The sequence below is a fragment of the Xyrauchen texanus genome, chromosome 31 (assembly GCF_025860055.1).
Source record: "Xyrauchen texanus isolate HMW12.3.18 chromosome 31, RBS_HiC_50CHRs, whole genome shotgun sequence".
Lineage (NCBI taxonomy): Eukaryota > Metazoa > Chordata > Actinopteri > Cypriniformes > Catostomidae > Xyrauchen > Xyrauchen texanus.
In genome coordinates this window covers 35,132,590-35,151,190 of record NC_068306.1, presented here as the reverse complement: position 1 = coordinate 35,151,190, position 18,601 = coordinate 35,132,590, and the positions used below count along the sequence as shown (strand labels likewise).

The following is an 18,601-nucleotide window of genomic DNA, read 5'->3' as shown; positions in this document are numbered from 1 at the left end:
CATGGTAATACATACATGTTTTTTTTGTTTTTTGTTGACATGTTACGTTTGATATTAAGTAATTGCGTGTCGTTTGGGGTAATTACTTGTTGAAGCTGTTGAGATGAAGGGCTTTGATATTTGTTCCTGATTGACCTAAAACGTCTGCTGGGAAAGCCTTCCTAACCTCTGCTAAGCGCTCGGTCCTGTCATATCTCCATCTTGGTTCCTGAAAGGCTCTTTCTAGTTACCAGGAAATATCTTGTGTTTTATTTTACCAGGTGCAAACAAGTAAAGAACTTTCCCAGTTGGAGTTCTTGTTAAGAACTAGTGCCATTTTTAGAAAAATACTTTGCCACGGCAAAAACAACTGTTGTTTTGCTGAGTTGTGAGCTTAAAGTCTGATTTGAATGTGGTGAGAGAGAAATGCTGGGCACCACCCTCGAAGGCAATAAATAGACAACATGTCCTTTTTTTATTGTGGTGTTCTTGCTGCACACAATTACAAACATATAAGGTACTTTTGTTTCCTCCAAATTACTAAAAGAATCACAGAATCATTAAGATATAGATCATTAATTATAGAGTACAACAGTGAGCATGCACTTGTCCAGGTGCCTTGGTGCTGGATTTTTCTTTTCTTTTTTTACATAGGGAGTTCTAATGGAGCCATGAACTAAACCAACAAGCTCCGAGAGGAATCGCAACATTAAAAACTGTTATTCATGAAACAATATATATCCAAATCGTGGACAAGAATGTGTACTTTTTGCTTTTACAAGGGAATGAACTACAATCCCATGAAGCATTGCAAATGACATAACGGAAGTAAAAACCATGGGAAAATATTGATTTAAAGTTGTAGATCATAAGCAGAAATCAGTATATTTGAAGTACATTACAAAACAATGTTCTGATCATTTGTCAGTGATAAGCGGGTGGTCGCTGCAGAGCTTTTTCTGTTGTGGTTTATTTGCTACAATTCTCTGATTGGTGGATCTCTGTTCAGGATTGTGAGTAGTGTTGATCTTCACCAGGTAATCTGCTATTAAACTTTTTTTTTTTTTTATGAAGTTGAATTAACGCAGACTGATGGCCTTAACGGAAGCATTTGCCATTGATTAACAACCTCAGAGCTCATGGTAGGTCTTTTTAATGGTTTATTAGTTAACGTTTAAAATAAATTCGCCACAGAAGAAAATTAATTCTATTTTTACTCTCGGAACTTTACTGTTGGGCTCTCTAATTCACCAAATCGAATTTTGAGAGCATTTGACTGAACAAAAATCTGTGTAGTGCAAGATGAGTCATCAACATTTTTACCTGCAAGATGATTATTTTGTCAACATTTAGAAGAACGCAGCATATAGATGACCTCAAAGCTAACAGACATGCACAGCCACAAAACTCCCATTTTTATGTAGCGGTTACATCTTGAAGTGACTTTAGTAGATAGACTCCACTTAATGAAACCTATTAGGTTGATATAAAATCTGAAATGAGTGAGAGGTTTTGTATGCACATATGTTACAATAAAGAAGATTACAGTCTGTCTCTGTCTAATCTTTGCTGCTAACCAGCTTTGCGCAGAGGTAATTGCTTTACATGGGTGGTGAACCTGCCATAGGAGGAAAGAAATGCATCCTGACTAGTAGAGATTATGGACAGCTGCAGTTCCTGGTCACTAGCAGATCTTTTCCTCCTATTCCCAGTGGCATTTTATGAAGTGGTTTGTATAAACTGTGGAAAACTCCTGCAATGTTATCTCAGGTCAGACTAGGACACAGTACATTACTTGTTTATTTTGTATGAGCTCTTTGGGGGTGGTTGTGCAAACACTATTTTACATAACAAACTAGTAATGAATGCTTCATTTGAACATTCTGGACAGATCAAGGTATGAACTATCAAAGGCAATAATGCAGATGACATAATGTTTGGTCTGCTTGTTTTGTTGCTGTTTGCCTTCAAAACAATACTTTTATGATGGGATGTTACGGCAAACAATGGTTTGAAATGGAGAATGTGAATATGTTTTCACACCAGACCAGTTTAGTCTGCATCGTTTTAAAATACACTTTTTTGTTGTTTTGGAATTACGCTTTTTTTATTTAGGTAAATAAAGTTGATTTATTTTAAAGCTTAAGTGTGTAATTTTCAACTGATTCCAGAAAACTCCCCCTATCTTCCACTGGTTTTGCATAGAGATAGTCCTAGCCCATATTCACTCAATTGGTCAAGTCAATGTTGTGTTTTCGAGCTGGCCAGGCCACTCAAACAAACAGAGACTGATTTTTGTCTTGTTTTCTGTCTCTTTACAGCAGTGCAAGGAAGATACACTCTCCAGTCGCATCCAGAGCATGCTGGGCAATTACGACGAGATGAAAGAGACCATCGGTGAACCTCCAATGTCCAAACTTATTCCTAAAGCCTCCAGCACCTCCTCCGAGGAGAAATCTGGTCAGTACAGTGACCAGCGCGGAGGAGGCACCCAGAGCCAGAACAACAAATGGACTCCTGTCGGCCCGGCTCCCAGTGCCTCCTCTTCCTCCTCCACCACCTCCTCTTCACAGAAACGTTCATCCATGCAGAGCAGCCATAGCGGCAGCCAGCGTAGTGGCAGCCAGCGGCACGAGCGAGAATACAGCAGTAGCAAAAAGTCGAGCAAGCACAGCTCCGAGCACAAGTCTCATGCCACCTCCAGTCCGGCTAAGGGCTCTGTGAGCTCTGGAAGCCACTCGCGGTCACAAACAGCCGACCACGGCAAGGAACGCTACCGCTCCAAGTCACCCCGGGACCGAGAGGCAAACTGGGACTCTCCCTCAAGGGTTCATTCTTTCTCCAGCGGGCAACATCCCAGCCAGGCCTTCCCACCCTCGCTCATTAAGCCCAGCTCCATGCTTCAGAAGCCCACAGCGTATGTGCGGCCCATGGACGGCCAGGAGACAGTCGAGCCCAAGACTGCCTCAGAGTCATATGGTGGCCAGTCGCACAGCAGCGCCATGGGAGAAATGAAACCCAACGGCAAGGCTTCACTCACTAAGCTCAAGATTCCAACGCAGTCCGTTGATGTAAGATTCTGCTACTTTTCCTATGTGCCGTGCGTTCTTCCTAATATGTATTAAAGGTGCACTCAGTAAATGTTGTGCTGGGAAAAATAATAGTCATATTTTTGGGATTTTGCATTAAAAAGTATAACGCATAATCTCATTTGTGGTGGATAAATGTTTTATTTGATGAAGAGATATGCTCATAAATAATGCATTTTAATGTGATGGAAACACCAAGATGCAAATGAAATCTCCAAAATAGTAGCTATTATTAGAAAAAATACATGCGCATTCACTACGATGGAAACACATTCACAGAATATATTCCTATAGAATTGAAATGTAGATGTGCATCTAAAAAGTCATGTGACTTTGCCTCAACAAGCCATTTAAATATGTAATTCGCTCCGAGAATATCATCAGTATCATCGCATAGGAACCTTATGTTGCTCTGGTCATTCTGAAATGCCAGAGCCAAAGCCTGTCAATGCTAGAATGCTGAATGCTCGAACATTTATGATTTGGTTCTCTTAAACACATGGGATGGAAACGCTGCTTTTAAAGCACCTGCACACTTCCTAAAAAATGGGTGAATCACTTGAAAAAAGGGCTCTATTTTTATTATATTTATTATATTTCATTTCAGGTTTAATTTTAATTTAGAAATAGTTTTGGTTTAATTTTTTCATGTTTCAATAAATTTAATTTTTCAAAAGCAAAATCGACCGGGAGGGAAGAAGTGAAGTGCGTGCCGTTACAATCACTTTTAATTCCTAGACATTATTTGTGTGTCAGAAGATGAATATTATTAATAATACTTACATTCTCTATAATTTAATGGAGCGTACATCCAAATCTTGATGTGAGTCACAATTTTATGCATATAAAAGGAGCAAGTCACTGCCAATGAGAAGAACCTCTAAATTAAATCGCTCTTGACCCAGCCCATTAGCACATTGTGCACCAAATTTCACCAAACCCATTTACATCTAGACTTGGCGTTTACTTGCAAGAAAATACCAAAACTTCATGACCATGTCCATTGACTTTATGCTCATGACTTAAAGCATACTGCTGCGCTTGGCGCTAGTGATCTTAAAATAGGGCCCAAACTCTGGCCAAAAAAAGAGGTGTTTTGAAGTTTGTTTTTGGTGGTTCCTAACAGATCACCTGGGCGAACTTTAAGGAAAACCTCTTTCTGGCTGCTAAACACCTTTTTATTGCCATTGGTCCACATCATCGGTAGGTGTGACCTGGAACACCACCTACTTTGGGGCCGACAGCTAATTTGCGTTCAGTCAGTTAAGATCAGTCAACATGAACCCAACGTTGTGTAGAGTTATTAGCGAGGTTCTGCAAATTTACCTACATCTGAACGATCGTTCCTGCAGAGACATTTTTGAAATTTATATTAGTCTACAAAAGGAATCAAATCTACTCTTGGGTGCACATTTACTCTATTGAAATGCTGCCTCACTCATGTGCCATCTGCAGCTGAAAGCTATTCACACCAAAATTGAGAGATGACTAGCATTATTCTTTTGTCTGTATTCTACCCATTAACACTTTTGTACATCCATATTTGCAGTAATATCAGTTATTATTAAGATGTTCGAAGTTTCACATCTTCTGCATATATATTACTTTAAATCATATAAATTTGCATCTACGTTGTAGTCTTGAGCATTCTCATATTTAAATGCTCCTCTGAATGTTCGTCAACAGTATGTCGCTGCACAGCTGTTTCAATCATCTTTTTGGCTCTGAGGGAAGAACAAAGAAGCACTTCGCCATGAGTGTGCTGGGCCCTTTTTTAAAATTTTTTGGCGTGTTTCCATCCAAGTTGAGAATTTATTTTATTTGAAAAAAAAGGTGCAACTTTTTGACTTTGAAAATACAGTGTTTGGGTGGTCATGCGATGTCGGACCCAAAATGGTGACCCACTCCATGTAATATAAAATGTTTTTGGTATGCTACTGATATGTTAGCAGTCTCTCTCGTAAGTGTAGATGATTTTGAGCATATTTTTTTAAAGCAGTGTTCGTTTTTTTATCAATTAACTTTATTTTTGGGAGGAAAAAATTACTGAGTGCATCGTTTAAATCAATTACCTTGGAATGTTACTCAAGCAACTTCGGTGCTCAGAGTGATTCTTTTATGATTTGCGGCTCAATCTGCGTAGATATTAATCATTTAATTCTGTCCTGCAGGGTTCAATGGGAGGAGATGCAAGCTGTGTTGATGAGATTTTGAAGGTAAGAGTTTTGTCATCATACCATTATTTTATTGATGATTTGCTGAGTTATTGTAATCTGTTACATATTAGCAGAGGTATGCAAATCCAAATGAAAGCACTTAGGTGGTGTCCTAAGACAGCATAACTTTGATAAACAAAAAAAGAAAGAAGATTATTGAGAAGCACTTTTATCTCAGGTTCTATGTAACTTAAGTTCTTTAATTTGCATCTTTCTCCCTCAGGAAATGACTCAGGTCTGGCCTCCTCCACTTACAGCCATTCACACCCCCTGCAAGACAGAACCTTCAAAGTTTCCATTTCCCACAAAGGTCAGTCATCTAACAGTCTCGGTGTTCACATAGCAACAACAAACCTTTATCTCAATCCATTTTTAAATTGTTGAAGGATAAAATAAAAACAATTAGCCATTCTTAAACCACCTCCTTTCCTGTGTATGTGTAATACGAATGGTTGTTTGTTCAACTTTGGCACTTTTAGCGCTGTTTCTCACACTCACCTATTTATTTAGTTTGTCTACTAACAATGTGCAACAGTGTGTGCTTTACCACCACATAGGGGGGCCTGGGTAGCTCAGCGAGTTTTGACACTGACTCTACCACCCCTGGAGTTGCGAGTTCGAATCCAGGGTGTGCTGAGTGACTCCAACCAGGTCTCCTAAGAAACCAAATTGGCCCGGTTGCTAGGGAGGGTAAAGTCAAATGGGGTAACCTCCTCGTGGTCGCTATAATGTGGTCGCTCTCGATGGGGCGCATGGTGAGTTGTGCGTGTATGCCGTGGAGAATAGGGTGGACCTCCACATGCGCTACATCTCCGCGGTAACACGCTCAACAAGCCACGTGATAAGATGCGTGGATTGATGGACTCCGATGCGGAGGCAACTAAGATTCGTCCTCTATGTAAGAAGCTTTTTATAGCCTATATATTCACCAGATGAACCGTTTTGTATAGTTTTTTTGTAGTTTTGTATACACTGATCTGCCACAACATTAAAACCACCTGCCTAATATCATGTAGGTCCCCCTCGTGCCGCCAAAACAGCTCTGATCCTTAGAGGCATGATTCCACAAGACCTCTGAAGGTGTCCTGTGGTATCTGGCACCGAGACGTTATCAGCAGATCCTTTAAGTCCTGTACGTTGCGAGGTGGGGCCTCCATGGATCATACTTGTTGGTCCAGCACATCCCATAGATGCTCAATCGGATTGAGATTTGGGGAATTTGGAGGCCAAGTCAACACCTTGAACTCTTTGTCATGTTCTTCAAACCATTCCTTAACAATTTTTGAAGTGTGGCATTATCCTGCTGAAAGACATCTCTGTTATCAGGGAATACTGTTGCCATGAAGGAGTGGTCTGCAACAATCTTTAGGTAGGTGGTATGTGTCAAAGTAACATCCACATGAATGCCAGGACCCAATGTTTCCCAGTAGAACATTGCCCAAAGCACATTGCCCAGAGCAACACACTGCCTCTGCCGGCCTACCTTCTTCCCATATTGCATCCTGCTGCCATCACTTCCCCAGGTAAATTACTAACATGCACCTGGCTGTCCAAGTGATCTGAAAAGAAAACGTGACTCTTTTGGTGGTGGATAGGTGGTAGATAGGGGCCAGCATGGGCACTGACTGGTCTGCGACTACGCAACCCAATACGCAGCAAGCTGTAATGCACTGCGTGTACTGACACCTTTCTATCATGGCCAGCATTACGTTTTTCAGCAGTTTGTGCTACAGGATCTCTTCTGTGGGATCGTGCCAGACTAGCCATCACAATTTGGCTCTTGTCTAAGTCACTTGGATCCTTACCCTGGCTCATTTTTCCAGCTTCCAACACATTAAATTCAAGAACTGATTGTTCACTTGCTGCCTAATATATCCCACCCCTTGATAGGTGCCATTGTAACGATATAATCAATGTTATTCACTTCACCTGTCAGTGGTTAAAATGTTGTGGCTGATCAGTATATATAGGTGTATACACAACTATCGGTATAGATTTTTGCAGATAACCATTCGTTTTAAAAAGCGACTATCAACACTTTAACAAGTACACAAAATAAAAACAAATAAAAACGACTTCAGAGGATAAATAATTTGGTGTGGTGGAAATTACAGGAATTTTTTTTACCGAAATCATTTTCTTACAATAAATATCGAAATTGTATGTTTATTTCACTCTGTTTAGATTATTAGAGTTTTAAATTATACAATATTTTATATTTTTAGAATACATTTTTACTGTTTAATTTTGAAAGTCTGGGTCTGTTGTCTTAACTATTTCTTATGCTTTAGCCATAACCAATCTTTTTATTTATTTATTTTTTAACTGTTATTTGCATTTTAATGAGCTTTTTATTCATATAGTCAATATTTAAGGGTGTATATATTTGCAATTACTTTGATTCGATTACTATTCTTTACCTAACAATTATAACACATCATGAAACCTTGAATTATAGATCCGAGATATATATATATATATATATATATATATATATATATATATATATATATATATATATATATATATATATATTAGATATAGATATAGAGGATAACAATGTCGATTGTAGAATAATGACTTCTGTATGGTATGTAAACCGTGGAATAAGCATAATAGATTTCATGTAGAGTTAACATTTATTGCGCAAATAATTACAAATGAAATACACACATGTAGATGTCTATTAATTTGAAATGGTTTTATTGTACCTTCTCTTTATTGTAGGATGGCCATCACCTGTCTTTTGGGGCACACAGTAAGTTTTCGAAATAGTTTTTGTATATTCTCCAGTGTCCCCTTACATAGTAACTCTTCATTGTTTTATGTACTGATAACAGATGTCGTTTTTTTTTTTCATCTCTCAGAAAAAATCTCAGGGAAGACCCCGTCCAGTCACACATCAAAGCCAGCTGACCGCGACCAAGCCAAGTGAGTCACCGTTAAACCTGCTGTTCACCTCAGAAAAGCTTGTATTGTAACCCAAAATGACATCGCATAAGGTCAGAAACATACTCTACGCAAGTACACTAGTGGCTTCCGGGAGTATAAAACTATCGAAAATTTGTTCGATAAATAGTTTTGGTACCCTGGGTCACAACAAAAGAGTTTATTTTCCTGTTTCTTTATTTTCCTGTTTCCTGATCCTGTTTCTTGCTCTCCTTTTAGCATGTTGCATGATGATCTGAAGCTCAGCAGCAGTGAAGACAGTGATGGAGAGCATGATCCTGCCAAAAACACACCCAGAAACACTTCAGCGAGGTGACTTACCCTCCCAACATCAAGCCTCACGTTTTGGCTTCAAATTTGCTATTTGGAGCCTATTTACTGATTCTTGATTGATCAGTTTGCTCTCTGATTGGGCATGCATATTCAGTTTACACTTGGTCACATAAATGCATCTTTGAAAAATGTTACATCCAATTAACCTGAAGTGACCAAGTGCAAATACCCCCTTTAGAGATATGGTGTACTTTTATTTTTATTAAACATGTAGACGCACAATGTTGAGTGCCTGAGTGTGTTGGGAAATACACCTCTGTTGTTTCCATGGTGACATGGGTCGATGGGGACATCAATGGTTGTAAGCAAATCTCAGGGAAATCGGATGCGCTGCCACACACTTCACATTTTCTATGTGAATCCTGTAAGAAATGCATAAATGCTTTTGGCTAATAAAAAGTTTTGACTTCTTAAAGGAGTAGTTCAGCCAAAAATGAAAATTCTGTCATTATTTACTCACCTGTTCCAAAACTGTGTACATTATGTCAGTGAAACACAAAAGGAGAATTTTTTGAAGAATATCCTGGCTTGCCTTTTCCTTTCAGAAACAGTAAATGGCAACTGGAGCTTTTAAGATTAAAAAATAACAAAAATAAAGTTGCAGCAGTTCTCGAGTTAATGGCTCACTGGAGGGGAAGATTATAAAATGACTTCAGAAGGCACGGACTATAGTGCATAAACCGTATGGACCAGTTTTATGATACTTAAATGCTGAGCTACCCAGGCCCCTGTCTTTTTGAATCTTAAAAGCTTCAGTCCCGATTAATTGCAATTGCATGGAAAAGAGCAACCAGAACGCTCTTCAGAATATCTCCTTTTGTGTTCCATGGAAGACATAGATGTTTTGGAACAACATGAAAGTGAGTAAATGATGACAAAGACTTAACAAGTGTCAGGGTTATTAGTGTTTGTTGCAACAAGAAACATGAGGTAGAGGTAACCAACAAGTGTGTCTTTGTCAGTAATAACAGTAATAATAGTGAGGGTGCCGAGCGCGAGGACACCAGCAGCCATAGCGGCTCGGAGAGCAGTTCTGGTTCTGACAGTGAAAGTGAGAGCAGCTCGACTGACAGCGAGACCAACGAACCTCCACGTCCTGCGTCACCTGAGGTGAATCAACCACAAAAACACACCCTGCACGCACATACAATCACAGTAGGAGCAATTGGCCAAGAAAGCAAAATACAAACAAAAATCTCTTCATCATGTACACTAGTGCATACTACTACACAACTCCTGCGCACACTTAAAGAGTTTTGTTTTTCCATTGTGTTGGTGTGCACACTGAACAACTGAATCAACTGCGTCCCTGACTGAAGCTACAATCCTGAAATACTTTCACAAGCTCACACACATAGCAGGGTGTTTCTTCAGTTTCCTATACTTTCATGTCCCATGGGTTGATTTTTTTTTTTTAATTAAAATTTAAAGGTGCACTCAGTAATTGTTTTTCCTTATTTATAAAGTTTTACTTCTAAAAAAATGTATAGTAATATTGAAACATATGTACAAAATCGCATTTAAAAACTGTTTAATTTTACACAGGGCAGGAGCACCCTCATGGGGGCAGCCATGTTAGCATCAAATGACCAGCTGAATACTACTCACTTAATCTCAGTAACTGCCCTGTTATTGGACACTTTCACCCATGGATTAAATTAACCCTGTTTTACTGTGCATAGTGAATTTCTACAATGGCATTGGTAACTGAAAACTACTATGTTTGAATGATGCAGCATCCAGGCCACTAGGTGTCACTGTAAGCCAATGTATGCCACACCAACATACTTCAAAAAATTGCTGAGGGCATCTTTAACAGATTGTAACTTTTATTTTCCTTTTTGTTATATGAAGGTCTCATAAAATTGAAAAGTCATTTCCATCAGCATAACTTCCTGCACAGAATTTTAAATGTGCTGGAAATGACATTGTGGTGCCAATTTTCATGACTTTCAGAAAAATGACATTAATTCAATGTGATGCAAGTACATACACCGTTGGACATTGTTAGTAGACAAATAATAAAAAATAAATAAGTGAAAATATTTTAGGGAAGATTAACTTTCCAGAAGTCCACTGTGTGAAAAGTGCATGAAGTTGATAAAACACCCAACAACAGGAGAGTTTTTCATAATCAAATGGCTGGCAGCTGTATTTTCACAGATTCTCACATGGCAAAACATGAAATAAGAAAACAGTAGAAAATATTGTGGCAGCGGTTAGGGAGACGTAGACAGGAGTTTGATGTTTTATTTATTTAGCATTTCATCTCTTGTGTTCTCTCTATGTTTCATTGGCTGTTGCTCATTGCTGCTCTCTTGCTTGTCGGACAGTGCGCATACCTGACGACTTACTGAAATCCATTGTAGCATGTACATTACACTGCTGTCAGGTGATGGGCATATGCTGCGATCTGACATTTCTAGTCGCAGACCAGTCGGCAATCCGAAACGAGGTTGAATCGCTTGAGTCTTGTAGTGTGCAAGACGATATACAAGATAAATTGAATAATACACAATACACTAACTGCACAGTGTACAGTGTATGGTTGATTACTTCTGAAATCTGGTACAACTGATTACAACAACTGATTACAAATTACACAACTAAAGTTGTAATCAGTGATGTAATCTTTTATATTATGACAAAATTCTAATCTGTAGCATAATCTTTTAGATTACACTTTATAGGTAATCTAATCAGAGTACTTTTTGATAAAATAATTCCAATATTAGATGACTTTCTAATTTTATGTTTAGTGCAAATTTACACTCCTTTTCATTAAATTGTGAAATCAACAATTTGCTATTGTGTGTTACTGGAGTGGATTGCATACTGGAGAATAGAGGAGGACAGTGTAGTTAAATATAAAGATGAGTACAAATCTGAGTTTGATGTTGCACTAAATGCATATTTCTCATTGGATATCACAGCGTGAACAGCCCACAGCTAACAAATGGCAGTTGGATAACTGGTTTAAGAAGGTGAACAAGTTATCCCCAGCTTCTCCATTGGAGAACAGCACCACAGTGCCAAGAAAGAAAGAGGGGCGAGAAACCTCGAACAGAAGCTACAGCGGCCAGAGCTCCAAAGATCCGACTCCCGCCACCGGACGAGACCTTCGGCCCTCCCAGAAAGGCTCTGAAAGCTGGCGAGGACGTCAGAAGTCTCCCGGCCAGAGCGAGGGCGGAAGTCAGAGCGGGCGACGGGTGGTGGGCAAGAAGCAGCCCAGGAAGCCGGAGAAGCCTCCTGTCATAGAGGAACCAAAGGGTGGACTGAAAGTGGAGACCGAACCCTCACCCGAGATCCCGTCGCACAGGGCCCGTGCAGCCAACAAGGGCCCCCGCAAGCCCAACATCAAGAAGGACCCCAAAACCTCGTCCCCTCGGCCCGCGCTGGACAAACGCAAGAAACCACCCAGCAAATCCCGTGAGTTTGTGGAATCTGATTCGTCGTCCTCAGACTCAGAAGGCAACGAGAGTGTCCCGTCTTCTTCGCAAACGCCAAGGGAGCATTATGCAGAGAATCCATCTGTTCTCTTCTCGCCCATGCTCTCACCGCTGAGTGACCCAGAAGAGAGGCTTCCGCCCAGACTGCTGGTGCAGATCGACCTCAGTCTGCTGTCCCGAGTGCCCGGGCGACTGTACAAGGATACAGAGGTGAAGATGGAGAGGGATTCTCCAGCAGAGGGCAAAGAATTCCAGAAGCAGCCTGGTGAAAAGGGAGCTAACAGGGGCAAGAGGAAACGACAGGTTGGTGTTAGCCATTGTTCTTGTAACATTTCAGGACAATTCTTCTGTATATATAGACATCGGCCTTCTAGTGCAACATCCTAACCACTATGGAACCTCATAAGAGACAGATTTTTAATGCCCTACATTGGGACTTTGCATGTAACACAAATGGTACGTGTCAATATTTAAATAGTTTAAGAATGTAAACTTGATTGCCTCGTTCACAATGCGTCACTGCAGAGCTCTTTTGGCATGCTTTGCTGCAATTCTCTGATTGGTGGATTTCTTTTCAGAATTATGGGTAGTGTAGTTCGTCAACACAAAAAACTTTATTAAACACTATTTAAAAAAAAGAATAGAAATATTGCAGAATGATGGCTTCAGCAGAAGCATATACCATAGATTAGCAACTTTGGAGCTCATAGTAGGTCTGTCTTTAATGGTTTATAAGTTATTATAAAAAATTTGTCCATAAAGAAAATTAAAGGGGTTTTTACTCCGGGAACTATACTATTGCATTCTATCCATCTTTTTCCTGAACGCGGAAGTGTTCCACAACTCATAACGGATGCCTGTTTTTTTTTTTTTTTTACATTAGATGTTCTTAGTGGAGAATGTGATGTTTAGCATATTCAATTTGTAAAAAAGCACGTGGCTCCATAGTACTGATACGGTAGAGAGTCGCGATGACCATTTTAGCTTAGCTCAGCATCATGCTAACACCAAACTCTATTGACATCAATTGTGAGTCGTGCACTTCATGTAAGGATGTCACGCATGGTTACTGCCTATGCAGAGTGTTTCCACAACGATCACTTATCAATTTTAGTTGGCGTGTTTAGTTGGCCTATTATTTGGTGTTTTCCCTACGAAATGAAGCAATTGTAATTGTTTAATTGTAAAAATGCCTTTTCTTTTATGCTATATTGCTCCTGCAGAATGATGATGGTGGTGTCAAGCCAGAGAGTAAGAAATCCAAACAAGATGAGAAGTCATCACACAAATCAAGCAGTAAATAGTGAGTTCATTGTGCTTTGATTTACATTAACATTGTAAATGCTTTGATGCCTCAAATTTGTTGAACTAGGTGCTTGAAGCAAGGTTATAATAGTTTTACATTTTTATTTAGTTTATTTATATTTCATAGTAAAAATGTTACTAAAATTTAGTTTTATTTTGTTTGTCAGTTAGCTTTAGTAAATTTTTTCAGTTCATTTGGTTTTTATATAAGGGATAAATGGGGAAAACAGGCGTTTGTATAATAAGTGTACTATTGTGTGTGAATAAATGACTGGACATTGTAATAATGTTTCTTTTCCCAAAGATTCTCTATAATTTACTCACCCTCATTCCATCCCAGATGTGTATGACTTTCTATCTTCTACAGAACTCAAATTAAGATTTTTAGAAGAATATTTCTGCTCTGTAGGTCCATACAATGCAAGTGAATGGGTGCCAACATTTTTATGCTCCAAAAACCACATACTGTAATGGCAGGTTAAAAGTTATCCATACGACTCCAGTAGTTAAATCTTTATCTTCAGAAGTGATATTACAGGTGTGGGTGAGAAACAGATCAATATTTAAGTAATTCTTTGCTAGAAATTCATCTCTCTGCCCAGTAAGGGGCAATATGTATGACGAAAGTGAATCACCAAAAACACAAGAAGAATGTGAAAGTTAAAGTGGAGGTTGACTGAACAGGGAGGAGAATTCATATTAAAAAAAAAAAAAAGGACAAAATATTGATCTATTTCTCACCCACACCTATCATATTGCTTCTGAAAGCATTGATTTAACCACTGGAGTCTTATGGATTTACTTTTATGCTGACTTATGTGATTTTAAGAGCTTCAAAATGTTGGCACCCATTCACTTGCATTGTGTGGACAAAAACAACTGAGAAATTCTTTAAAATTATTTGTTTATGTTTAGCAGAAGAAAGTCATACACATCTGGGATAACATGAGGGTGAGTGAATAATGAGAGAATTTTCATTCTTCTTTTAAGTAAGGGATAGGATAATCCATGGTTAGGTGTGTGTTAAACGAATTGAATGCGCATGATGTGGTGGTGAAGAACCACCTGCCCTGAAGGGAACAGAACAGATAATAATAGCCACATAATGTAGAAGGGTTGGCACTCCTCATAACATGTAAATTAATTCCAGATAAATTGGTAAAAACCATATTGCTGACGTGACCGTTGTAAAAGTAGCTCTTACTTTACATGATGAGGGGAAAATCATCCAAAGTGCTCTAAACTTGCAGACTTTGAAATATCCATATAGTATCCATAAAGGCCACGATTGCACGATTGATTGAATTAAGAATGAAATCACAATGTTGCACGATTTCAAAACAGCAGAAGTTGAGTGCTATAAAACAGTCTCCTTCAAAGTTTCAATATGTGATGTGTGATTGCGGGGCGTCTTCTAGTGCAGTGTTTCCCATACTTTTTTCTGCTACGGTACACTTTTTACGACTAAAAAATTCTACGACACACCACTATCCCACATAGGCTAACCATCATCAATATTTTTCCTTTTCAAGAACTTGTCCATGTTTTCTGTCCATCTTGGCGTGTTTACTTGTAATGTTTGAAATTAGGCTATGCGAGAGAAAAAAGTCACATACAGTGCTTGCGTTAGACTTTGTCATCATCGTCATTTCGACGGACAGGGTCGTAAAAAATCCGCTATAATCTATTATTACCCATCATTCGTTTTAATTTTTAATCATGCACTTACAGGACGATCATATAGCAGATTATGCATTTATTTATTTATTAAGAGAACAGATGAATAACAGAGACACCACATGAAGCAGATGATTGTTTTTTCCACCGCAGTGACAGCGGAAGCCACTAAAACACGACAGATGAACAACACAATATTACAAAAAACAAATAATTAAAAACAGTTTTAATTTGGTTCTGGAGGCTGAACCCAGCGTCAAGCGCCGCATCGCCCTCCACATGACAAGAGTTGCAGAAAGCGTCGCAGGGGTGATTTTACGAGTTTGCCACGTGAAAAGCGTGAGGTGTGCACAATAAACATTGAAAATGTGTTTTTGGAAGAGAGAAAAAAAAGCTTGCAGTTGCTTTGATAGTAGAAAGTAATAAAATGACTCGTTTATGTTTAGGTCTAAGCATTTTCTTGGTGAATTTAAATTAGTTAAATAACTGGGGTCTCTTCATAAATAAAGTAATATTTAATTAAAAGAAATGATTAATTAAATTAGATTAATTAAATACTGAATTAAAAGAAATTATGAGACATTCAATGTCTCTTCACAAATCTGGACAGTTTTTAAATATTTCTTGTTGCTTAAGTACTCTCAAAGACATTATTGGTGAAGCAAAAACATGTGTGTGAAAAACACTTTGGTGTGTTGTTACTTCATAGGTTCAATGTATTCTGCAGCGCTGACACGAGTCATGTGAGAGACCCTTAACGCGTATAAACATCACTCACTTTTGCACATTAATCATTGTTCTTCACAATCACAAAAGTGATTGATTATGGCTTCAAAACGGCGAATTTTTCTCCGTAAAGTGAGGAGTTTGTATCCATGAAATGATTACTATTATTTTTTTCATGCATTTATTTATTTTGTGGAATTTGATAATTTTCCACGGCACACTAGTGTGCCATGGCACAGTGGTTGGGAAACACTGCTCTAGCTGTTACAGATGCACATGTTTAGCAGGGCAGCAATATTAGATGTTTGTCATATTACAATATATATATATTGTCTTGCCTCATCTTGACGGATAGCAAAAGACTAATTTAATGAGTCCCGGTTACCTCCTCTCCCCCTCCTTGAAAAAAAAAAAGTGCTTTTGGTGAGTAATACGCTGATGAACACTGTTGTCTTTTCCGTGTTTCCTGTAGCACTTCACAGTTGAATTTAAGACAGCACTGCATGACTTGATGTTGTTTTGTGATGTGATGATTAATCCCAGATCTGAGACTATATTCTCGTCCTGAGGCAGTTTGAACATATCTCATAATGTCTCATTTCGGAGGACAACAGAGTAGGTGCATTAATATAAAACAGTGATTAATACTGATTGGAACTTCCTGTGGATGAAATGTTTTAACACACATATTTCAACCAATCATAAGAAGGAATTTATTTTATTTTTAACATTTAAAAATGTTAATTAAATACCCCATTACTTTTTATGTAATTAAATGCATATTATTAACAGTGTTTTGTGTTTCTTGTTAACATGTTAGTTACAATGAAAGTGTTCGGGAAGATAAATACGGAAAAAAGTTTGTCCCCCCTTTGAGTTTTCATCTGTATAATCTGGCCCTGCAAACATTTGTTGAAGAGCCCTGCCATATAATATAAATCCCAAATGAATAGATTTATTTTTAAATAAACATATGTTATGAACAAAAGCCATCTCAGAGTATCATTTATTTACCAAAAAGTTTTTATTTTAAAACTAACAAGGAGAGAGTACCTGTATGTTGTTTTTTTTTTTTTTTTTTTTTTCTTCTTCAAGCACTGGTTGAACTGAACGCAAAGAAAGTTTAAACAAATGAATGGTTTACTCGAAGTTGACTGCATAATATGCTGGGATTGGAGAAAGCTTTTTAACATCCAAAAAATGACATCAGCTTTAATCTTAAATGTTAAAGTGCAAACTTTTTCTCTAGCTCGTCTAAGCGTGCTCAGGATAAGGAGAAGGAGTCGGCGCCCTCTCCGTCCAAGTTAGAGCACCAGGGTCGCAAGCGGACACTCAGCCAGTCCTCCACCTCTGTGCCCAGTAGCGGCAGCAGCAAGAGCAGCTCCAACTCCAAACACCGCAAAGGCGACGACAAACCTGCACGCAGGGATGCTAAGGTGTGTGTGTGTTGGAGTTTGTGTTTGCCGTCCTCTCCCTTTGTACGCACACACGCACTCCTGTGTGAACTTTCTTATGGTGTGAAAACCTCAAGTTATCGGTTCCCCATCCACTCAGACATTTCCCACACACTTCCACTGTATGCTGCCAGTATTTACTGTCTCCACTTTTTACATTTATAAATGCTGTATTGTGGATTTACTGTATTTCTGGAGGTGGGGTCTTTCTGCACTCATGTCTCGTATGTCGTTATTTACATTTAGGAATAGGAATATTGCTTAACAAAAATCTGTTATATTCGCAGAAAATATAAAATAATAAAATAAATAAAAATACAAAATATATATATCCATCCATCCATCCATCGTCAACCGCTTATCCTGTGTACAGGGTCGCGGGGGGCTGGAGCCTATCCCAGCTAACATTGGGCGAAAGGCGGGGGACACCCTGGACAGGTCGCCAGTCCATCGCAGGGCCACACATAGACAGACATACACTCACCTCCACATCCACACCTAGGGCAATTTTTTTGAAAATATATATATATATAATAATAATTATTATTATTATTATTATTATTTATTTTATTTTTTTATTTTTTTGAGAGGTTACTCAATTTTACCTAAACAAAATGTGACTTTTCATTAAAATGTCAAAATCTCTGATATATTTTTTAAATCATTACATACAGAGGTTCATGAGGATCTAAAGGGCTTTTTTGTGTTTGATTTTTATTTTTTTTTCCTGTTTACTTTATTTCTTGTCACATGACAACAAAATGGCTACCTGCATGTTACACCACCTGATTTAATTTGGTGGACAAAATATTTTCATATATTTATAATATTTTGAATCAAAATTTGTTCACTGCTTATCTTTCATATAGATAGATAGATATTTTTTTTTAACTAATTACAAATTTTAAAAATGTATATATACATGCATACATACATGGGTAAATATATTTATATATAATATATACATTTTTGTTAAAAATACCTTTAAAATATTTTACCTTGAAAACATTTCAAACCTTTTTTTGAATTAATGATTAAGTTAAGTACATTCAGAAGGTGTATTCAAGGTGCAAGAAAAATATATTTTACTTTGTTACACCACTTGATTTTTTGTATATTCGTTAAATCATTTTTGTTTGTAGACAATACTATACATGTTTTTCAAAAATGTATGAAATCAGCATGAACACAAATATGACTTTTATATGTGTTTTAAACTAGATTTTATCTTGGACAAGCTTATTTGTCAATAACGTGTATATTTTAGGTGCTGCGACTAGACATTATTTCTCTTCAGTTTTTCAGTCATTTCAATTACATTTTGCCCTCACTAGGTCATCTTAAATGCCCCTGCAGTGTGACAAATTAATATTTAATAGGACAAATATTCAATGTAATCTCTCAATCAATATGGTTATACATAA

The 18,601-nt window shown here is 38.0% G+C and overlaps 1 protein-coding gene across 4 annotated transcripts in view; it reads left to right on the top strand.

The window, feature by feature from the left end:
* The window catches only part of LOC127624767 (AF4/FMR2 family member 4-like), a 63,248-nt gene that overhangs the window by 31,419 nt on the left and 13,228 nt on the right, over positions 1-18,601 (top strand). For all 4 annotated transcript variants that reach the window (XM_052099638.1, XM_052099636.1, XM_052099635.1 and 1 more), the window contains 10 exons: positions 2,301-3,050; positions 5,240-5,284; positions 5,508-5,594; positions 8,012-8,042; positions 8,152-8,215; positions 8,453-8,545; positions 9,529-9,676; positions 11,500-12,318; positions 13,239-13,318; positions 16,973-17,159. In XM_052099638.1, the coding sequence (XP_051955598.1) occupies positions 2,340-3,050; positions 5,240-5,284; positions 5,508-5,594; positions 8,012-8,042; positions 8,152-8,215; positions 8,453-8,545; positions 9,529-9,676; positions 11,500-12,318; positions 13,239-13,318; positions 16,973-17,159 (2,265 nt within the window). In that variant the 5' untranslated portion in view covers positions 2,301-2,339. The remainder of the gene's footprint in view (positions 1-2,300; positions 3,051-5,239; positions 5,285-5,507; positions 5,595-8,011; positions 8,043-8,151; positions 8,216-8,452; positions 8,546-9,528; positions 9,677-11,499; positions 12,319-13,238; positions 13,319-16,972; positions 17,160-18,601) is intronic.